The sequence below is a fragment of the Pyxicephalus adspersus genome, chromosome 7, assembly GCF_032062135.1.
Source record: "Pyxicephalus adspersus chromosome 7, UCB_Pads_2.0, whole genome shotgun sequence".
Classification (NCBI taxonomy): Eukaryota; Metazoa; Chordata; class Amphibia; order Anura; family Pyxicephalidae; genus Pyxicephalus; species Pyxicephalus adspersus.
In genome coordinates, this window is record NC_092864.1 from 50490249 (window position 1) to 50512357 (window position 22109).

At 37.4% G+C, this 22109-nt stretch overlaps 1 protein-coding gene across 4 annotated transcripts in view; it reads left to right on the plus strand.

Annotated features, from left to right (window-relative positions):
• The window catches only part of OSBPL6 (oxysterol binding protein like 6), a 116578-nt gene extending 95114 nt beyond the window's left edge, over window positions 1-21464 (plus strand). For 3 of the 4 annotated variants that reach the window (XM_072418390.1, XM_072418391.1, XM_072418393.1), the window contains 11 exons: window positions 2566-2703; window positions 4826-4913; window positions 5812-6065; window positions 7037-7174; window positions 7887-7950; window positions 9476-9554; window positions 9942-10086; window positions 12774-12918; window positions 13371-13497; window positions 16267-16389; window positions 17090-21464. In XM_072418390.1, the coding sequence (XP_072274491.1) occupies window positions 2566-2703; window positions 4826-4913; window positions 5812-6065; window positions 7037-7174; window positions 7887-7950; window positions 9476-9554; window positions 9942-10086; window positions 12774-12918; window positions 13371-13497; window positions 16267-16389; window positions 17090-17198 (1410 nt within the window). In that variant the 3' untranslated portion in view covers window positions 17199-21464. The remainder of the gene's footprint in view (window positions 1-2565; window positions 2704-4825; window positions 4914-5811; window positions 6066-7036; window positions 7175-7886; window positions 7951-9475; window positions 9555-9941; window positions 10087-12773; window positions 12919-13370; window positions 13498-16266; window positions 16390-17089) is intronic. The other variant, XM_072418392.1, reaches the window with a different exon arrangement.
• Window positions 21465-22109: the final 645 nt, after the last annotated feature.

The following is a 22109-nucleotide window of genomic DNA, read 5'->3' on the forward strand; positions in this document are numbered from 1 at the left end:
CTGTTTTGTTTTTGTGACAGTCTGTTCAACCTTGATCTTACTGATATTTCATATAAACCTTTTGTTCAATGATATACCAGGAAGTATTTTATATTTAATTAAATGTTTGCTTTTGTTATTAATATTTTATATCCACTATAAATTTTTGGGAATGGAGTGGAATATTTTTTATTAAGAGAATTTAGGCTTTACTGCATTGCCCTCCAGTGGACTGCTGAGGCTATACTTTGCTTAAGTGCTTATTAATATAGATTTCAGCTCTTTCAAAATGCACTGATCATTGAAAAGAATAAACCCATGTGCATATGTGTAGATCCTCCCTGTGCCACCAAAACAACTCTCACCCATCGAGGCATGGACTCTCCATGACCTCTGTAGGTGTCCTATGGTATCCAGCACAAAGGTTTTAGCAGCAGATTCTTCAAGTCCCACTGGCTCTATTGACCTGCCTTCTTCCTGCATTCTGCCTCCATTTATTCCCCAGGTAAACATTGCACGTACACCCAGCCTAATGATCTAAAAGAAAAACGGATTCATCAGACCAGGTCACCTTTTTCCATTGCTCCATGTTTCTGTTCTGACACAAGTACATTTTAGGTGCTTCTGGCTTCTTTGTACCACTCAATCTACAGTGGTTCTTCTGTGGGATTGGAGCAGATGTTCAAGCCTTCAACACACAAATACAAATCAATGGACCTTGCACACTGTAACACTGCTGCTGGTTCACATATTGTCCTTCCTTGGATCAGTTTGCTACGTACTAATCACTTTATATCTAGACGATACCTGCTATCTTTACAATCATTTTTAGATTTACTGACAACTGTGCACTGTGAAGTTTTAGTTTTAAAATTGTATTTTAAAAGTTAACTGTCCTGCTACAGTGTTCTTTTAAAATATTAATTAACAGGCAGGCCTTCCCACTACTTTGTTCCATATCAATAATTAGGCTTTCAGAGTACATTGTTTCATAATACGTAGGCCCTCACACTACATTCTTTTATATTCATAATAGGTAGGCCCTCACTGTACAATGTTCTTTAATAATATTCATATTTAATATTAGACAGACCCTCACACATCATGTTCTTTAATAATATTAATCCTAATAAAAATAAGAAGGTGGCCCTCACACTATTTTGAGTATCAAAAATAGGTAGCTTCTCACACTACAAAACTCCTTTGTATTATTCATACTACATTGTTCTTTCATGTTTATATAAGAAGTAGACCCTCACCCTACAATTTTCGTGATGGCTCTAATAGTTATAGTAATTGTGTGTCCAAATGAGAATATTTGGGTCAACACATAAGAAAAGGTCTAAAAACCATTAATACTACAGATAGCGTGACTCTCACAATCTGTGGAAGATGACTAATATAGAAGAAGTGCATGTATGCACATATATAAATCTAGTGATGGATAATTGAGCTACATTAAATGTAATGCATGAACACATTATGCTTGTGTCCCTAGTTATTGTTACAGTAGATTAATGATAAGAGTAATATTGATATGCTGCATGGTGCTGCTGCTATGCAGAGCTGTCTTAGGGTATGTGTAGTTTAAACCACGCATATTTATGTTTGCAATTATCGGTTCTGCAGTGCTGAGAATGCAGAAGGTATGTGATATATTTCTGCTGTATGTTCCTCAACTGTGTATTGTGGATGTAAACCTTCTTCTCTATTTATAAATGCAAATTGCATAATTACAAATAAGCTGAATCAGCACCTAGTCACTCGTCCTTCAGTGTGCGGATTGCAATGGTGGTAAATGGTGGATTGTTGTGTGATATGAATTCACAAGTAGATGTTCAGATGTATCTCTTTACCCCACTCACATGTATATGTGTCACCTCAGTTGCATATAAGAATATAATGTTCTTGCTCTAGAATAAAACATAATTATGGCTGTAATTTGTCCTCTGTCTGGCTACTCAGATGTTTCTCTATCAGGGATGCATTTCTTAGTTTAAAACTGCAGTAAACAAGAATATCACATAATATTTGCATAAAATCTGATTACCTAACATCATTTTCCTTCTATGTGGAAGTTCATTGGTTGCACTTCAGTGCATTCAGGAATTTCTGCTTAATACTGCAAGTGCAAGTCACACAGGCTTAAAGTCTAAAACGTTGTACAGCAGCATGTACCTCAGGTGTTCAGGACTCCACAACCTGCATGACAGTCCATAACCACCTTACACTGCTGGGACTCTCTTCAATCCAAGATTATGTCTGGTGTATTCTACCATCTTCAACTGAGGAAGGATAGATTGCACCTGAAACAACCGTACTGTGGCAAAGTGGTAAACATAATACATTTAGTATATTATTTTCTTGGACTTAATTGTGACCACTGTAACAGATCATTAAGGATCAACTCTAGCATTGTTTAGTTATTGATTCCGTAATCTGAATATCACCATAATATATGACAGTGCCCACATTTGCTAGTCAGTGATGGTATTAGATAAATCCCCAGGTAGCTGGGCCCTATAACACAGACAAACTTCCAGATTCTTATAGCCCTGACAAGTCATATTTTTGTTTCCATTACAGCCTGGAGAGCAAATACATGTCAATCTGCCTCTGTCCCAACAGGTGTCTAATGAGGGCAGGATGTCCATGTCTGAATCTGTGTCTGAATTTTTTGATGCACAGGAAGTTCTCCTGTCTGCTAGTTCATCAGAGAATGAGGTAAGTCATATAATTTACCTACAAGTTTACAAGTTTGTCTACTAAGTTTACAGAGTCTTCATTCTTTCACCTATGAGGTGGGAAAGTGTCTATAGGAGAGGTGTTTATTCTTTATAGTTGCCAATCATGACCTAAGTATTAGCCAAATGGCTGTAAATAGGATGTACCTTTCTTTTAAGGTACAGGCAGAAAAGACAATTATTTCCTATGATGTTAAATTTTGGACTTGTTCATCAACTGCAGAAGCTACTGAAACCATGGAGATACTTTAGTTCTGCTTTGAAAATCTGTGATCAGTCATGATTTTTATTGTAACAGGGACAGGTGATGTTCCTTCTGCAATAAAACATATTTACCTGCGTGGTCACTGGCTTCTCCTAAGCATGCATGGGATTTAAGTCATCTTCACCTACCCAATCAAGATGGCCGAAGATTGGGAAACCAGAAAGGTAATGCAAAAGGTACATCACCTGACCCATTTGCAATAAAGGACATGCCTGTTTGCAGTTTTTTATGTTATCATTTAGTCTGCTTTAAAAAAAAAAAAAACTCGACTCACTAACAAAAGCTAATCTGGACTAAATTTAACTTGCTGGATATTTGTCTTAACGTCACCTATTTCAAATTCAAGGATGACTTCAACAGACTAGTGTGTATTGGGAAAACAAGTATTTCCCATTGTAGTTAACCTATACTAGTAGTAATAGTAGGTTTTTAAAACTAGAAAACACCAAGCTAAGTTGGTAACAGAGTCTAAGGACAAATAATTGGGATATGTCAGTTCATCAAAGTTTGTTTTCATAAAAGTTCATCAAAGTTTGTAGTTTTATAAAAGCCCAGTCTAAGTAGCCACTGCATCAAGCAAAAACACTAGACCATGAAACAACAGAAAATCAGAATAAAAAAAACACCAAAGTCAACCTGTATATGGTTTTTGTATTTATAAAATATTTTTAAAAAATCCCTGTGTTTTTCCAAATTCACAAGGGTAGCTAGGCAAAAACATGTGCATTCAAAATATTTACATGTAGTCCTTGGGTTACATACAAGATAGGGACTGTAGGTTTGTTCTTAAATTGAATTTGTATGTAATATAGAAAAGAAGAATGTGCCACAGAGGGGAAATCACTGTTCTAGAGATAATGCCCCTGATTCATCAATGAAATCTGCGCTCGCTGGAAGCGTGAACGTACGCGCGGCCAGCGATCGCGGATTACCGCGGTCCGGACTCGAGTATGCGCGTACAAAAGCTGTCGGATAAGCGCGGCTCCGTGCGCGAGCTTTTTTTATTCACCGTTGCTGAATAGCGCGACCGCGTACTATTCCGGATCGCTAATACGAATGCGCGACCGATAATCCGATTCTGCTTGATGAATCAGGGGCAATGTTTCTATTGCCAAGCCTGTCAAATTGATAGGCAGAGGAAGGCTTTTTTTTTTTGGCAAATACTTTAGGGAAAACAAAGAATGATTACATATTTATACATAGACATATAAAACATTGATGTCAAGTGTGCTCACAGATCATCATGTGGGAACAATTCATTAACAGAATATATCTTTTTTGGAAAGATGGACATTTGTCTTTTTAATCGACGCGTTTCGCATACTTGCTTCCTCAGGGGATTTGAGACTTTAAACTAAATGTGACAAATGATACATACATAAATAGAAATTCATTAACAATAGTATAATAATGTAATAATATTATTATAAATTACATATATATATAATATATTATATTATATATATTATAAAATAATTGAATTGAAATATGTATATCTTTATTATATTCACATTTAACATGTCTAGTTGAATGTGACACAAGAACTTTCCTACTTTTGTGTCATATTAATGCAATGATAGTGACAAACAAACCCAACATAGATCCTACTCACTACCAGTCATTCTAAAGTGCGATAGAATCGGACATAAAAAAAGTCTGAGTATTTTCGAATGAAAATCAGCTACTTTGCATACAAGGAATATTTCCAGCTTCACAAATGTATATATAGCTTATATTTAGAAATCCAAGCAGCTCTGCCATTAGACACTCCAGAAACAAATTTATTTTGCCTAAATGAAAGTTCAGTAACTTTCAGATATTTCTTACTTTCTCCCAGGCATCCGATGATGAGTCATACATCAGCGATGTCAGCGACAACATCTCTGAAGACAACACCAGCTTTGCGGATAATGTGTCCCGTCAGAGTACTGTATCAAATTTTTTATGACCGTATTTAAAGATTTGTTCTTTGACTATTGTAAAAGCAAACTTTAATATGTTTAAATATATATTCTTCTACTTTTGTTAATATTATAGCCAGTTGTTTTTAGCCTTTTATTATATGCATATTGGGTAGGACTGGTATGTGCAACAAAATGTTGGGGGCGGGGGGGGTGTTTGTGAGGTTTTAAAATTGCCTTTAGTCATATAGTTTTCTATACTTATAAAAGCTGAGTTTTTACCTTTAACCAATCATACCAGAGGCTAACAGGAAAGGTTAACAGTGATTCCCCCCAAAACTTGACTTAGCAAAGTAACACAATGTAGACAAGCATTGTGTTAGGAAAATTTCTCTGTGACTTTCCACTTTGCTGTTATCTTGAGTCTCTACATCATTCTTCTTTTTTCGGTAAACCCTGACTTCCTCCAATTATGATGATTTGTATAAAAACCTGTATGGTTTTTCATTGCCATGTGTAGGAAACTTTATTCTGTATTTGTCCAAACGACAATTATCCCTGGTACAGAAGATAATGGTAAATCCAAAACTGTGTCATTGGAAGTGAAGGGAAATCCATGTATGGGACACCTGCTTCAGTGACCACAGAGAGCAATTACCCTGGAATTGGAGAAATTTCCTCTTCTTGTTGTGTCTGGAACAGGAAGGGTAAAATCTCTTTTAAACTTTCACTACTCTATCAAAGAATGGTTTGGGCTTTCACTTTTTAAACATGCTTATTATTTATCGTGTTGGTTTGTGAGAAGATCTGTAAACATTGCATTGGGAACTCTTGGGTTTAGTTACTGTGTTGTGTGAGTTCCAAATCTCTGCATCCTTAATACATACCCATAATACTCTAGCAGCTCTTTTCTGTTTCCCAGTTCTCAATGGAGATCTGTTAGGTGGTGCTTTTAGAACTGGACGACGTACAAGCCTTCCAGCCCCTTCACCTGACACCAGCAATATCAATCTATGGAATATTCTAAGGAATAATATTGGCAAAGACCTGTCAAAAGTCTCCATGCCAGTGGAACTGAATGAGCCGCTTAATACCTTACAGCACCTTTGTGAGGAATTGGAGTACAGCGAGCTGTTGGATAAGGCTGCTGAGACGGATGATCCTCATGAGCGTATGGTACAGTAAATATTTTTTAAATGTATTGCCCATGACTAGGACACTGTGGGGCTTAGTTAAAGCAAACCTTTTTGATGCTATAAAACTACTAAACAAACCACAAACTAAGGTACAGACCTTTGAGCTCTGAAACCCAGGAAGCTCTAATGTGCAAATTTAGATATTTTAGGCAGAGCTAAAATATGGCCCAACACTTTTATTTCATCTGGCCAGTAAGGTTCATACCTGTGCTGTGCAAACATATTCAAACCTTGCATTTCAGTTTTGGGACCAAGTAATAAACTCAAAATATAATAAATGCAATAACCATCTTTTCAATTCTGGCTCGCCTTATCACATATTCTTTATGAAATCATTGAATAGTAATAGTAGTGTTTTATATAACACCTCTGATATCTGTGACAGCAACACTTCTCCAATGTGGAATAAAATTATGTATACATATTTTTTAAATTCTATTTTAAGACTAGGAGCATATTACAGAGCACAGTGCTTCATAACAGCCTCTTGTTTTTCTTAGGGCACCCTAATGTAAAGTGTAAAAAATGTGTAAGTTTCCTTATCTGTATAGTTTTTAAAGATGCAAATTCCAGCCTGTCCCACTGCTTCTTTTGACTGGGCTGGCACAAGCAGGATGGGAGGTCAGACCTATTTTAGGCTGCATGATTTTTTGGGCTGTATTATTGTCCCTGGTTAGTGACTGACTAAATAGTGTAGCAATGATTAGAATGACAACCATGAAGCTTGAACCTATAAAAACAAGTGAACTAGGGCAGCCCTCATTAAAGCTATTCTCACAGGTTCATGTGAGGTCTTTGAGGTGAAATATGATTGGTGATCATGGGCTGCTGCCCTTTGCAGGTCATCATTGCTTTTGCACTAATGTATTTTTCACACCAGGCACCTAAATTTTTTAAAATGTATAGAATCAAATGTCTCCATGATTTAACAATCCCTTTTTGTTTTTTCAGGCCCTTATTGCTGCATTTGCAGTCTCAGGATATGCTGCCACGTATTACCGAGCTGGGAGCAAGCCTTTCAACCCTGTGCTCGGTGAGACTTATGAATGTATAAGAGAAGACAAAGGATTTCGATTTTTTTCTGAACAGGTGAAGTTAAATCGTGACATGGAACTGTAACTGAAAAGTTTGAGATTTTCATATCTGTAAAGCTTCATTCCACTATCATTTAAGCTTTGGGTAGATGCCAGTAGTTTGACATGGATGCTAGCTTCTTATATCTCTCTGAGACTTCATGAAGTTGTGCTAGAAGAAGGGAACTTGGTTAGGAGATTTAACCCCTTGAATACTCAAAGAATACAGGAAGCCAGAGGGTTGTTCAGTTTAGCCAAATTTTCACTTATTTATATGTCCTTTTCTGGTGTTACCTACTAAATATTCTGCCAACGAATACTCTACACACCTTTCTTGTCCAATAATATGCATACATATCTCAATTACTTTTTTATTGGTCTGTAAAGCTTTTTATCATAGGTATCAGAAAATAGAAGGGTAAAAGGAGGCTGAATCTCTGACATCCTGGGTGACCCAGCAAACCTGGAATGGATTTCTTTTTGAAAGTAATTTGCTATTTGTTAGCAAATGTTTTAAATCCTGGACCAGATCCATTCCAGGTTTGCTGGATTACCCAGTGTCACTAATAAAAGTGTATCCTCTCCAGCCTTGGAGAGCTTTAATAAATCAGGCCCAATGAGTGTGACTGTCATGATCACAATTTTTAAAAAAATGAGATTCCCTGTAACCCTATGTAAAATCAGTGCTTCAGACATTTGTTTATAAATTGCTTTGATTTCTTTTTCAGGTTAGCCATCATCCCCCAATTTCTGCCTGTCACTGTGAGTCAAAAAATTTCGTCTTCTGGCAAGGTATGTTTTCCCTTGGCATTCCATTTTCTTGTCAACCATATAACCTTTGATTACTGAAAAGTCATGTCACCTTTTACTTTCTGTTTTGAGTATAAACTAGAAGGGTCATTCTACTACCAGCAGATTTGTTGTGGGAATTGTATCAGATCTGGTTACTTGAACCAATTCAATTTTTATTCAGCAAATTGTGAATAGTACCACATATCAGGAATTCTCATCCTATTGTTTGACTTATAGCCTAGCTGAACTGTCCCTCATGTCTGCTTTGCTCATCAAAAGGCACTTTCCCAAGGTCACCCTAATTTCAGCATTGGGGATCGTTAATGTGTAATCATCCACCTTTACAGGAGGGTTACATTTCTGCAAATTTGTTAAAAGATTTATATTATTGATGCCACCTTTGGTAACAAATGTATATAAGCTGTTGTGGGAAATTATATTTATGTTGAGGTGTTCTGAATCTTTACAAAAATAGATCCACTATATCTTTCTGCTGTTTATGAATACCATGCTCCCCTTGCTGCTCCATTTACCTAAAAAAGCAATACGACATTAGGGAGTAGGAAGAGGTTGATATAATGGTGTTGTTACTTGAGCTACACCTGAGAGTGGCATTGGGACAATCTTCACCCATGAGTGAATGGGGAAGCACTGAATGTAAAGGAGAGGTAAGTACTTGTTGGGCCCAGCATTTAAATCAACCTTATGCTTTGCTGTGCATAGGCAATGTTCAGATTCTCTTTAGAGTGATTTAAGGAAAACTGATAGCTTCAAACAGTAGCAAAAATTTTATTGAAAGTTTCAAATTTTGCATTTCAGTTTGTAGAAAAATGTTTAAGTAGCAAAACTCAAACATCCATGCACACTATACCTTGGAGCAGTCTTTGTCAACATACAACTCATGGAGAACCCTTGGCATTATGTTCAGGTCTTAGGGAACCCCTGCTAGAAAAAATATATTGGGTGTCAGTGGGGAAAAGTCTGTTACATTAGTGGCAAGTAGAAAGAATGGCCTCCTTATAGACAACTCACAAGATCATAAGAGTCATGCAGCTGGCCTTTCCACATTGCTTTGGCCCCAGATCTATGCAGGCATCATCAAATATGAGGTTTGTCACCCAAAGTTTAAGGAACTGCTAACAACCTCTGGAAGAACCCTGGGGTTTTATGGAATCCTGGTTTAGAAAAGCTGCTTTAGAATATGTATTATCTCTAACAATATAATTATCTTATTTGTAAACTTTTCATCTGCTAAATATAGCATGGAAAGCCTTTTGTTATTTCTGTCTAATAAATGCAAAAAAAGTAATTGGGAGGGTTTAAGTAGGACCCACATCACTCACTCCACAAAAAAAGCTGTGCATTGTTCCATAACAAGAGCTGAATGCATTTCTGGCACATTAACAGCTATTGTTCTGTACTTGCAGCATCTTTGTTTTTCATGTCACTGCCATGACCTTTATTTCTGCAAGTCTGTATTGCTTTGTTTAATATGTGGCCACTAACTATATACCTTTACTTTTAGACATCAGATGGAAGAATAAATTTTGGGGAAAGTCCATGGAAATATTGCCCTTTGGCACAGTGAATGTTATCCTTCCAAAGTAAGATAATATTTTTTTCATTTGTTCATAGATCAGGATGTAGATATAAACTGACCAGTAATTTTCAGACTTTGCACACAAACCTAACTTGTATTTTCCTGGCAGAGACTGGCATAATAGATGCTGGCTCAATTCACTCATTAAGTGTACCTTATCCCACCTCTGCTTATCTATACTGATTTTGCAATATCCACCTTAATAAGAATATTACCTACCCTGTTTTACTGTGCTGCAAAAGAAGTTTGTTGTGTTGAGTGCAAAAAAATCCTCTAAATCCCTACCACTATAAAGCACTGTATAGCAAGGAGGATTCTTTTTCTAGAAAACAAATAAGCATTACATGGCTGTATTTTCTCTAACACTCCTAGATGGACTTTTTTCTTCTAGGTATGGAGATTGTTATGTATGGAACAAAGTTACAACGTGCATACACAACATCCTAAGTGGAAGGAGATGGATAGAACACTATGGTGAGATCACCATACGGAATACTAAGAACAGTGTTTCTATGTGCAAAATGACATTTATCAAGGTAAAGGGATCACTTCTTTTTGTAGTTCAAAGTTTGTAATACAAGTTGTTAAACACATGTAATAATGCAGGAGTGATCCTGCCACCACACTATCCCAGGCCCTGTTCAGTATTGGTAAACTTATATTTCTGTACATGAATAATGTGTTTTAGCAAAACTTTTAGCTCATCATAAAAAGTTTCACCTCTCAGGGAGCTCTGTGCCACGGAGCAGAACTTTCATCAGTGAACCTGGGGATCCAGCAAACTTGGAATGGATCTGGTCCAGGATTTGCTGAATCACCCAGGTTCGTTAATGAAAGTGTATGCTATTCAGCTTTGGAGAGCTTTAATAAATCAGACCCATTGGGCTGTCCACATATTGATAATATTTACAGATATGTTCTAAGAGCTTGATAGGGCAGTATCTGGTTTGCTGAATAAAGTCTACCAATACAAGGATATGTTGATTTTATACCTTGTATGGTAATATGAAGAGCTGCTACTGGACTATGGATTGGCTTCACACAAATAAGTTGTGTGTGATACTCAAGATACAGAGACACAGTTAATACTTTGTCATTAGGTGAAAAGGTCAGTAAAAAGTCATATTTGTAATAGAAGATGGTACATTTTTTACCTGCCATAATTTTACCTGTACATTTCCTAGTTTTACACAATAGCGGTAACTCTACTGAAGCTGGATTCCAAAATGTGTATTTTACCTTGTGGGGAAGAAATCATTGTTTAGCTTTTCACTTGCTATTGAAAATTCATGCTATGAATATCTTGCCAATGACTGCTTTGATTAATATAAAAAAATCAACATGCAATTCAACTTGCTAACAACCAAGTAAAAAGTGTTCAAGAACCACTACCAATGGCAGGGCCACCATATATACATATTTATGTAAATAAATACATTTATGATGTGTTATTCCAAAAACATTATATGTAGACAAAGTCTGCCCCCCCCCCCCACACCCTTTTTTAGTGGGTTATGATGGGTACTTGCTCTTAAATATTCTTTTGTGCAGTAGATCATTATTGTGCAGTATCAATATTGTCCCAAAGAGCAAGGATTTTTTATATACAGCACCTTACATGGGGACACAGTGCCATCTAGTGGTGTGATCCTTGTATAAACCAAGATTATTTTTCTAAGGGCACTGAAGTAGAATAGGTAGGTGATTCCTATACTCTTTTCTAAAAATAATTAAATCATTGATATCTGTGCCATTCTAAAACAGTAATGGGAGCTCAGATATATTATGTGAGCTTTGCATATGAACAGTCATTCTAGTACAAATAGGTTTCCCAGTTTGCATTTTGCATGGGGGGTGCACCATGTGAAGATGCAGTGTTTTCCCTGCTACCCATTCTTATGTAATATGTAGCTCCTACAGTTCTGTTAGGAGGCAGGCACATTTACAATCTTTCTCTAGGCAATGCTGTGTCACTTCTTCACTGCTGACTAGATGCAACATACAGAAAAGCAATCACTGCTCTTTTTATAGAACTCTCATAACCCAACCAATTGGGTTTTTCTTAGTCAAAAAAAAACTATTATGAGAAAATAATATATCTAATCAGTGCTGATTATGTACCAGGCTTTCCAGGAATACATTACACTATTAGGCCGAGTCCACTAGTAATGTGTAATAGCAATGCTTAGGCTTAATTTCATGTATTTCAAATGATGTGTTATTACCATATCTGTGTCAAGTTATTCTCCAAAGTAATTTTACAGAAGATGTTATTAACCTGAAATGAATGTAATGATAATCTTTATCATGTAGATGTGTATTGTAAATGAGACAAACTTTATTATAATATAAGTAAAAAAGTAATAGAGCTTAACAAAGATTTACAAATGTCGTTACCTTCATTGTTACTAGAACATTTGTCTTCAAAAGAAATTTAACAATCCATTTTTGAGTTTTGTATTTAGTAGCTGGTTGGGAAATGAGCAATCCACTGACACAAAGTGACCCCTTTTATACAGCTGTGGTTATAGGTTGTGTGCAGACGAGACCTTCATGTTTGTGTCTGTCTGTCATTTGCAACCCCTATTTAATGTACGGCCCTGCGTAATATGTTGATGCTTTAGAAATACAGTTTAATAATAATAATGATATAAAGGAATGTTGAGACCAGAGAACAGGCTGCAGCAAGTGATAAAAGCACAATCTATTTGTGTGAGAGTAACACAGAAGACACCTGTGCTCAGGTTATATTTAGGTATAGAGAAGTTGATCTGACTAATTTAGGAAAAAAGTGAATATCACATTGGCTCACCTGCAATACAGGCTTACTACAGGGATAACCCCCATTTCTTATACTGTTTTGCTTCAAGGGAGATGCACAAAAATTAATCCTCCACTCAAAACACCAACTTGCTGCTTACAGGCACCAGGATATTAGCTATGACCCTGTTTCCTAACTGGTAGTGCAGCTTCTCTGCTGGTTGTGGAGCTCTTACTTGGCAGGATACATACCCGACCATACCGTATCCCTATGTGCCTCTTAGAATATTTTTATTGTTTAAATAAAATGGCAGAAAAACTGTAGGTAGATTGAACTTCAGTAGAGTCCTGACGGATTGTCACTTATATCTACCTTTAATCATTCTGTCTTTGTATGGGAAGATATGTCATTCCTATTAAGCATTACTGTTATAAAATAAATACAATTTGATTTTTTTACCAGGGGAACTACTGGAGTTCCAATGTAAATGAAATCCATGGAGTGGTAATGGATCATGAAGGGAAGGTTGTACACAGACTCTTTGGGAAGTGGCATGAAGCTCTATATTGTGGAGATGCTCCTGCAGCTAAATGCATATGGAGGCCAGGTACAAGCTTGGTAATTTACAGCCTTGTGTGGCTTTGTGCTCGTCATGCTGAAAGCAATAGCATGTCATATGGAAGCTAGCTTACCAATTAAAAGAGGTTTCAAAGTAGGACTACAAATTCTATCAACTACCCATTTTACATTAGCCACACATCTGGACAATGGCACCTATAACGAGTGAGCCAAGAAAAAATTTGCTATATATATATATAAGTCTGATGTATATTCTTATATATACAATAAGTCTGATGTATATTCTGTCAGTCAGTCCCACATCTAATCAAAGCATACTACAGCCTTCAGAAGTAATAACAATTTGGCCCACTCTTACAGTTACACTTTGCACCCCCAAAATTGTACAGAACATTATCAATAACCAGCCGTTTTTAAACATGAACTTTAAAGCATAAATTTCATTTATTAACTCATGTTTTTATTATATATTTTTTTCAGGTTCAATGCCAACGAACTATGAACTTTATTATGGCTTTACAAGATTTGCCATTGAATTAAATGAACTAGATCCAGTAATGAAAGACTTTCTTCCAAAAACCGATGCAAGATATCGGCCTGATCAGAGGCAAGTGCATTCTTGGTAGTTAAAAGCCAAAAAAATCTTATCTGTCCCAATGACAACCAAGACAGAAAACCCTGTTGTTATTGACATGTAGCCTCCCATTAAAGGGACTTTTTTCTCCTTTTAGAATACCAGTCTGTCATTCTGATTTAATGTCAATGCTACCAGAGTCTGGGCCACAACCACATAGAGATCGGTAGTTTTGATACCTATATGACACTCATTTACTGCAGGCTGATATCGAACACAGCTAGGAATCTAACATTTTCAGAAAACTAGTCATTTTAAGACTAAGTGTGGTTTTACATTGTACTCAATTCCTAATCAAAATAGTAAATTCCCAGGGTACAATTTTGGCAGATGAACTGTCTTCAGTAGTAGTAGTTTATTTCCTTGCCCTTCTCATGTCAGTAAAACCATTAGTCACACAGAACAGCCCACTAATAAATATGAGCCATTGAAAGCCCCTTTGGTGTCTGTCCTTGTTCCAGGATTGTACTATAATATCTTCCTGCCTTTCCTCCCAGGTTTACCTTCTTCTACAGAAAACACTGCTTTGTTGATGGTCGAGTCTCCTGATGATCTGTACCCTAGGTGCTTGTCATACACTGCTGGCTGCCTGTGACTGGTGCTTACACATCTGACATATTTTGGCTGATTTAAGCCAACTAGAACTTTGCCTTTCTAATCTCACTTATGTGCAAATTGTCTTCCTAACGATAGTTGGGCTCCTGCAGTGTTGTTTTTGATTCGATGCAGTGGGAACACCATTTATAATAAACTTAAGATATGCCTGAATTTGTTGGGGGTTGCTCCTGTTTGGAACCCTTTAAACCTTGAAGATCATCATCAACACATATGGAAGTCTCCCAGCTAGTGGGTAAAGGGGGTGGGGGGTACACTGTCCTGTCATGGGCTTTCTAATCAAAGGTAGTATACAAAGCAGCATACTACAAATTGTATATGGCAGCAGGCCCTTTTTATTTGGGAACCTTGATACAAAAAATTTACCTGTTTGCAATTTTTGTATGCAGAGCTATAGTTACATAAACAAGAACATTTTTGTGGTATACTAGTGGTACCACTCGGAGAGAGAAAAGGAGGGTTTTTTTGGCTTAATAATGTAGTGTTCCAAAAAATAATTATTACATTATTACAACCTTTAAGGTTCCTCAATCCCCTGAAGAACCCCAGTAGGGTGAAACGCATCAGGAATTTATATATTTACAGTTTACGTAACAGTTAACAGTTTTCCTTAATCCTGCATCAGCTTCTCCTGGCCACCACTAGAAAAAGCTGAAGACAAGAGATGATTTTATATAAGGCTAAATTGTCGATCTGTCTCAGGTCCTCTTTTTAGCTCCCTCTTTTGGTAGCCAAAATCAAGTACTGTAGGAAGAGAAGATTTAAACTGGTTCTACTTGTCTGAAACAAGGGTGCCCAACCTATGCCCCAGGGGCCAGATCCAGCCCTCTCCTCATGTTGTCTCGTGGGAGATGGGGTACACGCATCTCCCATGTTTCTCAATGAGATTTTGCTACCAGAAGAGCATGCTCAGTATTAGCTCCCTGAGCGTGGGCGTGTACTAATGATGTCACCAATCAGCTGTGTCTGCACATTGTCCACCTTGTACTGTGAGATAATCCCACCCCTCCTGCAGCAGCGTGGGAGCTGTGTCTGTGTCCATGCAGCTGTCATTATCCCCAATGTACATGTACATTAAGGGGGGGTATTTCAAGACCAGGGTCCCCAAATTGAGTGCATGTTAGGGACCCCCGGGGGCTACTTTCCTGGCATTAGAGTACTGTCAATTCACTCTGTTCACAAAACTTTAAGGCTGCGTATAAGTTGGCAGTGAGGTTGCGGTGCGGTTACCCCTTTCCTCATGCCATGGAAACCTGACTAGGGGGAGAGGCTCAGTACCACTCACTACTGCCTGGAGTCAAATCTGCGTACGCTGCAGTGTGAGTGGCTGGTGGGGTGCTTGTTACACATAGCTGGCCACTTACCTTCTCTGAACCTCAATTTCTCTGGAACAGAGGGATGTTGGAAATGTGAGAGCCAGTAGGAAACCTCTTTTGCCCCCGACCCCCCCCATTAAAATGTTTTACCCATCATATCATGCCTACCATGTCAAACATAGATATCTCCTTACCCTCTATGAACCCCATTTTTCTGTATGCAAATGTGGAATATGTGGAAGTCTCTTGTGGCTATCTTCCCTTACAATTTTATTGCTGTGGTGGTATCACAAGATAAGAAAAACTACCTATCATACTGTGCTACCCTGTCACACATAGCTGGCCACCTTCCGTTTAAACCCTAATTTCTCAGGAACAGGGATATGTAGGGACCTAAAGATGTAGTAGTATGGACATGTACAGATGGCTATCTGTCACATGAATTGCATTTCTCTGGAAGTATCCATTGCAGAGATTTTGTGGTACAAAGAAGGTTAGCGGCCCCCTGATAACTGACAGGATGCATTGTATGGTATAGTTTCTGCTATTTGGTACAGGAATGGTGAGGAGGGAACAACATATGACTGGCCAGCACATACGTCTTTAATGTTTGTTTGCATTGTGGTGCAAGGTTTTATTTCAAAGTCAACAGCAGCCCTCAGATTAAAAAAGATTGGGCACCACTGGTCTGGAACTTCTGTTTATAAACAATTGATGTTTAGGGCAGACAGCAGAAACAAGTAAGAATAATATAACAGTTTGTACAAAATGGCAATTCTCTGTAGTTTTATTTGTTACATATATGTTGTAGATTACTTGAAGAAGGGAATGTTGAAGCTGCTGCAGCAGAGAAGCAGAGAATAGAAGAACTTCAGAGAACCAGGAGAAAATACCTGGAAGACAACCATATAGAATATACGCCAAAATATTTCCGGTAAGTTACTACTAAAGGTTTTCTACACATTGCTATATGATAGAATATACAATATGAATTTATGAATCTTGTGACTGACAGAATTGAATAAATACTGGGAGGTTTTAGTTAAAGTTTGGAAAGCTCACCGATAGAAAGAGGTTAATAAGACTGTTAAACTGGAAGTTCAATACAAAACATAGCCATGATGATCTCTGGATTACAAACTCTGAGATCTTATATTGAAAGTAGATAAGGATTATGTTAAAGGTAACAGTTTTGCATGTATTTTTTTTCCTTGCAATTTCAAATTAAAAACAAATACCGATGATAATGGCATGGACATAATAATGGCAATTCTTGATGGAAATGGCATGCTGTTCATGGCCGTGGAACATAATTTATCTATGAATCCTAAGACAAACCTAACAGTATTACAAACACTGTGACAGGTTTGATAGCTTGCTGTCTGTTGGGTAAAAATAAACATTCTTGAAAGAATATCTCATAATTAAATTCACTGAGAAACCATGCAACAGGTAAAAAGATCAAACATGCAAGTTGTCTAAGTTGGGGGTGGCTTTGGCATTCTTTAGCATTCCCATTCAAAATTAAACAGTTGAAATGATTATTGATATGATTATGTTATGATTCCATTGAATTGTCTTCTATGCTGCCTCATTATCAATCAATGTATTTCTTTTCTGTGTTGCTTCTGCAGGAAGGTGATTGACACCCATAATAAGGAGACATGGGTTTCCAATGACATCTACTGGGAACTGCGCAAGGACCCTGGTTTTAGCAAAGTTGATTTACCTGTTCTTTGGTAACGTTAGAACTATAGATTTAATAAATCAGTCATAATATCAACAGATCAATATCTATGCACAATTAAGTTTCATATCACTATATTTTTTTTGTGATGCAAAAACCATGCCATTTGCTTTTTAAATTTAGTTTTAGGACATTTGCAAGAGTAATGTACAATTCTGGAGTGATTTCTAGATGAACCGATTGAGTGTGTTTGGCTAGTTGCCTTTGTCCTCTATGAGGTATATATATCTTGTACGCGACTTGTGGCTTTCACTATTTTAACAACTGATGACACACTGATCAGTGTCAGGGAAGCTACCTCATGCACTTACTAAAGCAGGTGATTGGCTATTATACAGTGGCACAGGAAGATAATCTATATCGCTTTCCTTTAAAGTGACTCTATTGATTGATAAAGTCTAAAAACTCCTTCATATATGCCTTTAGCAGAATCCTCATCATTGGACACTTTCAGGTATTGTGAATATCTGCCTACCCCACCACATGATGTGGTTCCATCTGCCAGCCCCCAGACATCACTAGATTAAGCAAGAGTAACATAGGGGCTAGCAGGAACATACTGAAGACATTTGTACTTGCAACCCACCAGAGAGATAAGAAGATCATGGGGCCCTCTTGCATAGGTAGGCTTTTCAGAATGTTTTATTCTTCAAGTGATCATCATTTAATCTCAGCTATTCCTGCTGTCAGTAACTGTAGAAGAAATCACGTGAAGTCTTTGTGTTACCATGCTCTTCCTCCTGCAGCAAACGTAGTAGAAAACAATGACTGTCTCAGTGAGTTGAGGTAATGGAGATGGAAATGTAAAAGGGTAAAACCTCATTCCAGTGCCTATAGCATTCCGGCACCTCTGACAAATACTCACCTGTTCTTGAAAAAGTAGCCCTGAAAACACCTTATCTTTTTATTTTAAGTCTAAGAGAGGTATTCTATTGATCTGCGGTGGCTGCCTGCGGGCCTTACCATCCCAAAACCAATGGTTACCTACCTCTGTGTTGTGTGAATGGCATAAAAAAAATCTGTGCCCTTTGTATCACTGCAAGGCATGCTACAGCAGTAAACATGACTTTATGGTTTCACCCTTAGAGATAGTGAGCTTTGTTTTTCATTAGTGTTCCAATCAATGATCAATATATTTATAAGCTGTTAATAAAAAGATTGTTTCCATATTTATATCAGATATGAATAGAGAGTACTGAGAGAAACAAAAGAGGGCTGTTTGCTTGACTCCTTAGAATGAGAAATGAAGAGCTGACACTCTAAAACAAAATCCAATATTCTTTTCTCCTGACTTCCTTTCTTCTACATACTGCCATGTCTTCCTATACACCTTGCACCTGTAAATCTATTACAGCAGCGGCCACGTCAAAATCTTTGAGGTCCGCGGCTCTGGCCCTCAGCAGAGTCAGAAGGACCCTGCTTGGGGGGTGAACCAGCCAAAGCCGTTGACCATGTCTCTTGTATAGATCGCAGGCTTGAGTTGGTGGGTGGATTGTGTCTCTGGACACAACCCACCCACTCTCCTATCACAGGTTCTGGCATCATGACGTCACTATGGGGGAATTTTCTTCCCCTTTGAGGGACACACTGCTCCCCGCGCATGCGTGGTCTGGAGTCCGTAAATTTAGTGGTCCGTGACGTCCAAAAGGTTGGGGACCACTGTAATACAGAATATCATTGCCTGCAAACAGGCTTTTTAAGCACAGGGACTGACAGGCTGTGTAAATTGTAATGCATTGGAAACAAAAAGAGTTCTCTTTGCCCTAACAACCCCTTTAAACAGGTCAGTTTGTTAATTTTAACACCTACTATTACTAATCTTCGTATATTTTGCCTTTAAGTTTCTTTGATAGTAGCAAGAAAACTGCTCAAGCCCCCTTGTCACTCTTACCAACTTCTTTGTCTTACTTTTGTGTTCATCTATGATCACCCAAACCTGGGCCCTTTCAGTCATACTGACTGGTCATGGGTAGGTGATATAGAAAAACAAACTGTTCCTTCAGTTTTGTTGCAAAAAATGTTTGAAAAGTTTATTGCCATTTCTACCTTTTTGAACACAAAGTTTTGTTTCACTGTGTCTTTTCCAGACTGATACCTGAATGTGAGGTTCTGCCTCTTTTATACCAATCTGAGAAAATCTCAGTTGTAATGAGGGAAGCTGCAGTATTTCCCTTCCTTGCAGGAAGACATACCTTAACAAGTATTGCACCAAAAATATGTCTAGTGCTTATGATTTGATTTGTGTCTTAGCAGTTAGCCAAATTATGCAGGGAGGAAATTGGATTCTGGCGGTATTCTGTACACCAGCAATGTATGCAATGGCGTCAGGTTGCTTGTTATTAACTTTTAATTCTAAAATGTTTTGTGTAGCAATGACATATGTTAAATCAGCATATTTGTGACTGTGGCCTGCCTATGAGTTTGGCTGTCTGTATCCCCTGACGTTTTGCTGGCCTTTAAGAAAGTCACACATATGGGAGGTCCAGTAGATTTGTGCAGAGAGGTACATTGTACTATGTTCCATTGTCTTGGTCCCCATATGTTCACACAAGACCTGATCTACTGGTACTAAAAAGTAGAACATGTCTGCTTTCAAAGTGAAAATTTACTTTGTATAACCTTATTCACTTAGCAAAGACCACCCAATCACATGCTGGAAAATTAAAAAAATTTGATTTTTCTGTGCTTACAATTTGATGGCTGAAGCCAGCACAACTTTATCAATTTTTGCAAGTGTAAATCTGACTTGAGTGGTCAGTGATTGAAGTGAGCACAACTTTATCCTATTCACAAAGTTCTCTCTTCTTATCTATAGCTAAATGTGGAAAATATCATTTATTCTGGCTTACCAGTCCTTAGATATAAATGGTGGCTGCATTAGATTTCTTCTTTTCAGGATTTTTCCTCTTCATTTTCACCTGGCAATACTGCAAAACAAAACACCTCATCTACTTCATCTATGGAAACAGTAATAGTTGCCACCTGGGCTAGATTTTTAACATGTCGGTCCTCTTAGTCTCCATTACTTGAGGGGTGGGGTAGAATTGGTGGTCTACAGCGATCATAAATAGCACATCATTGCTTTCAGGTCATACCAGGGGAAGTGACAAGGAAGGATACCGCATTCCTGGCAAGATCAGCAGTTATGTTCTGTACTTGCCAAAAATGTTCTTAGATGTGGTGAGTGCAGACTAAGGACAAAATTCCATTTGTTTTATGGGTTTTTTTTTTATTCCTAAAAATGCATTTATAGCAATAACTCTTTTTGTTTTTGATAGAGTGGCCTTTTTAGAGATTCCTTCACTTTCATTTTATTGGAAAACATAATGGGGGGTTCTCATCCATTCCTACTCTATCCAAAACTAAAAATGTATTAGCTATACCTATGTATTAGTGTGGGAGAGAAGTTCACTGATTGGAGAAGAGGTTGACTGACTGACAGGTCAATTGGCCAAGCTTTATTCTATCAACAAAATGAAATAATTCAACAGAATCTGCCTGTAATGATCACCTGTAATTTTCTAAATCCTCCTGTATAGGCAGTGCTGAAGGCTAAATAAGAAGCATTTGTTTTCTTCAGGTTTTTTAATACCCATGGAAAGTCCTCTACTGTGGATGAGAGCTATTCCTATCTTTTCCAGCTGAAGTGCAGTAGCTCCTAGTAAGCAGATTCCAGTTTACTGATCAGACAAGGTTTGCTATTATTGCTCTTTAACAAATAGCCAGTTTTGTCTTTTTTAAAATTAATGTTTAACAGAGAAACCTCACAGAGCATCCAAGACAAATTAGAGGCAGAAATACACTTCTTAAACAACTATGAAACTTTCTTACCAAATATTAGACTTTCGCTTGTCATTAATTTGTTGTATTTGTGCTTTAAACTGTACAACCAATACCGTCTACTTCAGGCTGAGCCTGAATGGTAGAGAACTGAGATATTTTAAGATGACGAAGAATGATACTTTTACTGTATATAAACCCTGCATGTCTATATTTTCTGACTAGCCTGCCAATGAATGTTGCTTAAAGCCTTACTGAATACAAAGCTTTGTTTTAGTTTTTACTATTTCATTATGAAGACACATCAGGTATTGCAAAGTCTGAGATTACTGGAGGGAATTTTCTATATGATCACTTATAAAGTGCAGATGTTAACTGAATGATTTTATTTTTCCTTCTTTCTTTGCAAACATTTGTCCTTACATCAATCTGCTGCTAATAACGCTTGTTCAAATAAACTTCTATGTGCACTGTTTAATTTATCATGGCTTGTGTTTTCATTTAACGAATATTGTATAATCTGCTGTATTTTTTATTCAAGCAATAATTACATTTTAAATTAAAAAAGCAAAGTACAGAGAGGTCCCGTAACGTTTGTGTTCCCTGTGCCATTTGGCTGAGCTAGGACAGATATAATAGACAATCCTTTTTTTTCAGGGATACATCACTCTATTACAGAATAATTGTTCTTTTCAACAAAGTAAAGTAATCCTATTTCTCTCCCCTAATCTAGTGTAATAGCTCCACTTAAAGACTTACAGGGTAGGCATTTGCTTACATCCAGCAATGCCTACCCAGTACAGCCCCAAAATCACGGGTTGTACTACACAGGGGCTGCTGGATGTAAAATGGGAACTGACAGATCACTTTATAAATGCCAACATATGCCCAATAAAATTATATGTCCTGGTAAACTACCATTCCAGCAAAATTAACTACACAAACTTAAAAACAAAATACATCAGCTGCAGTTTGTGTACAGCTCATGACATCTATATTGTTTTGGATGGGTCTCTAAATGCCAACCATTCAGCTGTTTAACTGAATCAATCATACAGGACTATATTTAGCAATTATTGCAGCCGAAAGATTAAACTGGATGGCAAGAGCTGGTGAACTCTGCAGTG